The sequence below is a fragment of the Populus euphratica genome, unplaced genomic scaffold (assembly GCF_000495115.2).
Source record: "Populus euphratica unplaced genomic scaffold, PopEup_1.0 scaffold87.1, whole genome shotgun sequence".
Taxonomy (NCBI): domain Eukaryota; kingdom Viridiplantae; phylum Streptophyta; class Magnoliopsida; order Malpighiales; family Salicaceae; genus Populus; species Populus euphratica.
This window is the reverse complement of record NW_011499900.1, coordinates 166,234-173,606: the sequence shown is the minus strand read 5'-3', so window position 1 is coordinate 173,606 and position 7,373 is coordinate 166,234. Positions and strand designations below refer to the sequence as shown.

The 7,373-nt window shown below is 29.1% G+C and overlaps 1 protein-coding gene across 1 annotated transcript; it reads right to left on the bottom strand.

Moving 5' to 3' along the window:
• On the bottom strand, positions 1–598 carry LOC105132739 (CLAVATA3/ESR (CLE)-related protein TDIF-like). Its single transcript, XM_011036409.1, has 2 exons — positions 545–598; positions 1–411 (listed from the first exon to the last, which is right to left on the bottom strand). Exons 1-2 carry the CDS (start codon positions 596–598, stop codon positions 1–3), a joined length of 465 nt encoding a protein of 154 aa, XP_011034711.1.
• Between the last annotated feature and the right edge of the window lie 6,775 nt (positions 599–7,373).

Here is a 7,373-nt window from a genome sequence, read left to right as displayed (position 1 = left end):
TTAATTGGATTCGGGATTTGGACCACTAGGTACTTCATGGGCAGCGGCTTTAAACTGTTGATTTGAAGCAGAAACTGCGGGAGTGGTAGGAACTGTGGTGGTGGTCCTGCTTGTCATATCAGCGGCGGCAGTGGTACTAGAAGGTGGTGCATACTTTGATTCACGTGGATGCATTTCTGTGGCAGAATGTTTTGTTCCTGTAGGTGAGGAAGCCGCCGTGAGTTTCTTGGATAAATCTATGGGACGAGCAAGGAGAGGGACAATCAAGAGAAGATCAAGAAAAAGCACCATAGCTTGTAATTTTGTTGTGGTTCTGCACAGTGGTGATTTTCTAGCTGGTGCCATGAAGTTAAAATCGGTAATTATGAGCCACCCCCCAGTAATCCAGAAGGGATCAATATCCATGAACCACTTCAAAACACCAAACAAAGATATAGAAAAAGTAGTGGCAGATGGTAAGGAAGTTCTGCAATTTTGAGACCACTTTAATTGTTTTGTGCTTTAAGCTAGGAGAGTAGGGGCTTATATATATATATATAATAACCTTAACAATTAAAATGTGAATGTGTATTGTAATAATATTCTGCGATGATACCATTTTTACCCCTCTTGCCATCAACAAATCAATTTCAAGGGAATCTTGATTAATATGATTGAACTTTATATTGGATTTAACATTTGAACTAAAATGGAGGGCAAAACTGTGTCTTGAAGAACATCTATTTATCTTGAGTTGGGTCTTAATTTGGATCATACTAAGAACTTTACCTCACATCAAACCAACCCAAATCAACTGAAGTTGCCACAAGTTTTTGTTTTTGTTTTCTTCGTGTGTTTTCTTGATTAGAGATCATACATATTACGAAAACCATACTTGTAAATAATGTTAATTTTTCGAACTTTGGGTAGTCTAGGTCATGTACGAAAAAAGAATCTGAAAAGATAAAGATATATAGCAGAATGAGAGGTGGGTTGTGGCCTTTTGTGGCTTGGCTGCTTGCCCTAAAAATCTTTCGTTTTGGTTTGACTTGGAGAACCCAGCTAAGCCCTTCGAAGTTTACAGATATTGGGTGGTTGTTGTTTAGATTTCTTTTTATATATCAGTACTATTTCTTTTCTTTAATGAAAACTTGAAAAAAAGATTAACACAGAGAGAAAGCAAAGAGCATCATATCCTCAATCACTGCTTTCTCTGCTTATGAAAATCCAGGACTTGTCTCCATGATCTGATGCACAGGGTCCCCACTTCCTTTATAGCTTGTTCTGCAAACAAATTCACATGTTACGTTAAGGTTATTCTTGTAAATCTAGTCGAACAAAAGTGTTCTCTTCCTTTTGGCCTATTAGTGCTAGGGCAGAAGGTTAAAGTCAGTAGAAATTATTGCTGCATTTCAGGTTTCATTTCATCTTTTAATGTTTTTGAACCCAAGTTTTAAGCCTTGACTCCATGAAAAAACCATCAGCCAATTAGCAAATGTAGAAGAAATCTATGTTTTCAATTTCAAAATTTTAATGAATCCTTTTCTCTCCCTAAACTAGCTTTTGTTAGAATGAATTAGATTTAAGGTCCAAATTTAAAGTGTTTTTTTTAGTTGTTCTAGATTCACATTAATGATATAACTATCCAAAATATTTAGAGTTATCCTTACACTAATTTAATACATAATTTAAATATATTATAATTTAAGCTCAAGTTTTTTACAGCGGAATATAAAAACTATCATGTTATTAAAATTATACATGCTTCTCTTTTAAATCAAGAAAAAACCCAATTCACCAAAATGTTTTAAATATCACTTTTTGCTTGCTAGCACCAGATTGGTACTAATTAATAATTAATTTCTTTTTCCTATTAATCGATCAATATTTAAGTGATGGGAAAACATTAGATATAAATCATGATATATTCAGAAAATAATAATTCAAAATCTCACCATCCTAATCTTACTTGTGTTTATGTGGATATGAAATAAAAAATAAAAGAGATTTTCCTATTATTGGAACATGTATATTAACATAGTGTTAAAACCCGATTTGAGATAAGTCTTGTATAATAAATCTGGACCAAGGTTAACCGAATTTTTTTTTTAAATAATCAAAACATTTTTTAATAAAATAAATCAATAAGTTTGATGGACGGATTTTAAAAGTGTCAATTCAGGTTTTTTATTTTCTTAACCTCAACTAATCTAGATAATGGATTTACCTGTCAAATTCAAATTAGATGAATTCAAGATTAACACGCCAAGCCAGTCTTGAACGGTGGTATTGGTAATTAAAATTAATAGTCTTCGTCAAGTTCTTACATACAAAAAGTCTAAGAAATACTGTTCATAAAATAATCCATGTTTTTGTCCTTGATTATGCTCGTAACAGTGTCTCCTTAATTGGTGGCCTGAAGGAAGGAATTTAAAAGTTTTAAAAAAACAACTATAGGGGATGCGATGTGGATGTTTGAGACGATTGAAATCCTACCCCAATGTCTCCTCCATATTCAATGACGTGTTGTCAATTATAGAACCATATATATATCTCCACTGTGTGATATTCAAGAATAACATATATATATATATATATATATCCACTGTGTGATATTCAAGAATATTTGACACTGTCCCAACATTATTATTCTTTGTTATTTATTTCAAGGGTTAAGAGACAAAAACGCGTTTTCATTTATTGTTTGGCTTCGATTCAAAGAGTAGTACGAGACTCTTGTAGTCCTGAGAGATTTTCTTTGGAATGTTTTATTGTGATGCTTTTCCTTTGAGGGTATATAAGGCTAATTACTCGAGATGTTATTTTTTTGGGAGATTTTATTAAAGTTGAACTATGTAGTTATAGACTTGTAGTTTGTAGGGATAGCTAGCTAGAGGTTGACCAGCATTAACTTTTATTTGTGTTTGTAATTTATTTATTTATCTATTATTTGGGCTTTACCGACTCGAATTCGTTAGAATTAGGACTTAATTGAGTTTTAGATGAGCTGTGAAAACCACTATATAATCATAAGAAAATATGGAGTAAAAAACCCTGGATCACCACTATATAATCATAAGAAAATATGGAGCAAAAAACCCTGGATCATATATATATATATAAGCAGGCGCTAGGGTGAAATTAAGAATTATATAAAGTGACTCAATAATTTGGGTTGTGCAGCTCAAAAAACCCATTGGAAGTGCTGTGAATAATTCAATAGCGATTAGTGTGATTGCAGCTTTCGATTTGCTGAGAAATTCTCCTTAATGGTGGCCGCGATGGTGACCAAAAGGAAAAGGAAAGCGTTTCTTACCTTTATTTGCCTGTGCAGTCCCCTCTATAAGGTGACGTGCCAGGGTGATCATCTTTTGAAATGTAGAGAAAAGAAAGAAAAACGCATGCATGCTGTAAAGCAATTTCCACGTAAAAGCACACCGGAGCTTTAATTCAGTCTCCATCAATGTCACCTCCACCGCTTTTAATTTCTTCCAGACCAATCCCTGTTCTGAAGGTGCTGGCTAAGGTCACCCTACAACAACTTTGCTGCTGCGTCATCTTGAAATTTTATATATTGATTTATGAAGAGAACATTCCTGAGTTTAATATTTAGATTATTGATTATAAATTGGGCTCAAAATCAACTATACATATGTATATGCTGCGCTTGGAAATTCATTCTTCAACTAATAATTAAAAATTCTACTATTATATATATTCTTACGGTATGGTTTAATAAAAAAAAAATATACACGAGTTAGAATATTTTTAAGTAGAATTATTACTTAATGCATAAGCTATCCTTTGATTCCTACGTACGTGCCTAGCTAGCTAAGGTACTTGGTTTCACTTTTGATCATTGACCATCCCAAATATGTGGAAGTGATGACACGGTGCGTTTTCAGACAATATCTTATTAGTTTATGTTTGTCATTACTAGTTCACATGGATTAAAGATGAGGACTGCAAATCTTGAAAACCAGATTTCTTGTGTTGGAGAAAGACAAAACCTATAATTAAGAAAAGATTTAATATATATAATGCATAATTAGTCATTCCATGGGCCCTTACACAAGTAACCTGCGGATTGTGATGGATATATAGGCAACAAAATGATAAAGTCTATATGTTCTCTGTGCTTTCGTTAATTACCTTGATTTAGCTTATTACGCCTCTTCAAATCAATACCAATAGCTAAACAAATATGATTAGTTGTGACCACCAACCCAGTCCAATAGGTAAAAAAAGTTAGAATTGTCTTTTTAATGCATGATCCACCATTGATATTGGTGAAACATGACATTTACCTAGAAATCATGTTTTATATTGTATGGTTTTGGAAGTTAAGGGCTTAGTAATTCTCACTTTAAGTGTGCCAAATTCATCTAGAAACTCTTGGATTTCACGTTTATGTTGATCTCTTTTGTTATAATATATACATAAATGTAAATAAAACTAAAAAAAAAATATAAAAAAGAATAGCTACCTCATTGAATGAATTGAATAAGGTGTTTTCTGTTTGATAAGATATATATATATATATATATGGAGATCCAAGAAAAGATCAAAAAGATTTGTTCCTATACATCCTCACTTATAATTTTTGTATTTAGGTAGATGAATTTCTATAATTTTCTTGCTGGCCAAACAATACTTAATGAATGAGTTAACATTTTTCATAATTATTTGGTGTAGTCGAGTTTATAATAACAAGTTATTTTAAGCAATTAGGTGTTGATTTGTCACCACCAAACAAAAATTTATTCGAAATATATATTATATAGATGGTCTAATATATATATTTATGGACCACTAAACAAATATAGATTCAAAAGATAGTATGATTTTATCAAACTATAATAATTATTCAAAAAAATTATAATTTTGTATCCGATTATTAAATTGTGCTTGAATTTTTACAAGAGTTTTCAGAGATCGTTTTTTATTGAGTAACTATTTTGTCATTATATAAATACTATAATATTTAGATACCAAAAATCTCATTAGGATCTTTGATCTTAGTAGTTTTTGTGATTTTCTTTATTTTTTTTAGATTTCATACTCATTTTGGATTTTTTACTTCTTTCCATTGTAATTTTACTTTTTTATTTGTGTTTTGTAGTTGAGGTATGATTTTTGGTCCATTTAAGGTTTTGAAAATCTTCTAAGAAGACAAACTTTATTATTATTATTATTATTATTATTATTTTAGAAAAAATAAATTTATAAATTTAAGTTCACATTTACACGATGCCTTTCACCCATAAAAAAAATATGTATTCTTTAATTATTATTGTTTTTAACTTCCATCTATATCACCATCCTTCCCTATCACCCTTTAGTGTACCCATCATTTTTTACAATACGATACATCCAAAAAAAGAAAAAGAAAAAGAAAGTAGGCATAATAATATCATTCATTATATATAATTGTATGATAAGAAGTTAACTGGAAAGTGTCATAAACATGAGAGAATGGCAGGCCAAAAAGATAAATCATGGACCTCTTCACAGATCTAGTCTTCCTTTGTAAGATCTTTTCAGTAATTTTATCAACTTTATGATTAATGCCTGTCAATTCACGTTGTTTTGACGTTGTGCATTCTATTCACCCCTAATCAGGATATGCATGATGCATGCATTTTGTATGCATGATGACATCAAATTTACCTTTATTTATTGGTGTCAAGCAACCATTTCTAGAAACAGCAAACACCTTATAAGTAAAAAGGATAGACTTCTCCTGTCACTCTTTTATATATATATATATATGTGTGTGTATATATATTTCAATTTATATTATTTTTCATCTCCATTTATAAGTTTTTTAAAAAAACAGTTTCAAGAAAAGTGATTTGAACTGTTTTTCCATGGCAGCCTCGTGATGTTTAGTTATGGGCCTATTAGCATTAACTTGGGCCGGTCGTTATTTCACTATAGGACTCTTACCAACCCAAATCTCTTTTCTCTTTCTAGACAAACGAGAAACCCAGTTCAACCTGCTCAGAGTCCACGACAGAGCCCATTATGAAACCACGTCGTGTGTTATCTTCCCGCTATTAACAATACTCTGAAAAAGACATGGAGAAAATACCGCTACTCCATGCACTGTGGATAGCAGCTACATTCTTATGGGCACCGTTATTTCACTGTGTCCGTAAGTTTTTTTCGTTCGTTTTCTTTTTTCTTTTTCTTTTTTTATTAAAAAAATAAAGAATGGAAGTGAAGAGAACAAAGGAAATGAGTATCATTTTAAAAATAAAATAAAATTGGTGAGATGTTAATTTAATTCTTATACCTTTTGAATTATAAAAAACTAGTCCCCTCCAATTTTTAAAATTCAAAATAAAAAATTAATTTTAATCTAAAACTTTATTTTTTATTATTAATTCTTGGTTTATGAAAGGAGGAAGAACATTGTTATATTATGGTGGTAAAGAGAAAATCACCAATAATATTGAATCTAATTATCAACTTGATTGATGTTTATGTTAATAAGTTTTATTTAATATTTTTTTAATTATTTAATAATTATTTATAATTAAATATCAGCGCAAGAAGATTTTTATTTTTTATGATGATTTCAAGGTTCTTGATTGTTTTATGAGTTTTTTGGGCCATTAATAAGTGTATTTATATGTATTTTGGATCAAAAATAAATTTGTAGAATGAAGAATCACAAAGCTTGATTTTTCAATTATTATAATGGTCAGAACATGAGCAAATATATACAATGTGTTATTTAAAGTATTTTTTTTTAAATTAGAGTTGATGACATATCATCCATCCCATTATTTTTTTTTCTTTTCTTTTTATTTTTAAAAAATAAACACCTAAACTTGTGAAATTTTTTAATATTGCAGGTGTCTTTGTTTAACTTATTAGACCTGGTTACACTCAACTTGTTTTTTCTTATAAAATAAAATGTTATTTAAATGTTATTTAAATTATATTTCAATTAATATACATTTTATGTGATTTATTTATTTATTTATTAAAATTATTTTATGTGTATGTAATATTTAAGCAAATTATTCTTATTTATGTATTATTTGTTTAATGTTTTATATAAATGAAATTTATTTTTAAAAATAAAAAAATTATTTTTAGATAATACTTCTACTGCTGTGTATTATTGAATAATATATTTTTTTATTTAATTAATTTTATGTATATATATTTCTATTATCATTTGATTGAATAAAAAATAATTTTAATGAATAAATTCATTTGATCTATATTTATATTTCAATTTTTCATTTTTATTTTTATTTTTTTATGATTAATCATTTATTTATGTAGATATTTTAATTTATTTAATTTAATTAAATAAAACTTTTAACTTACATATAAAAAAAAGCTTGGTTGTTCATTTTTTATTTTTTGGAAATAAA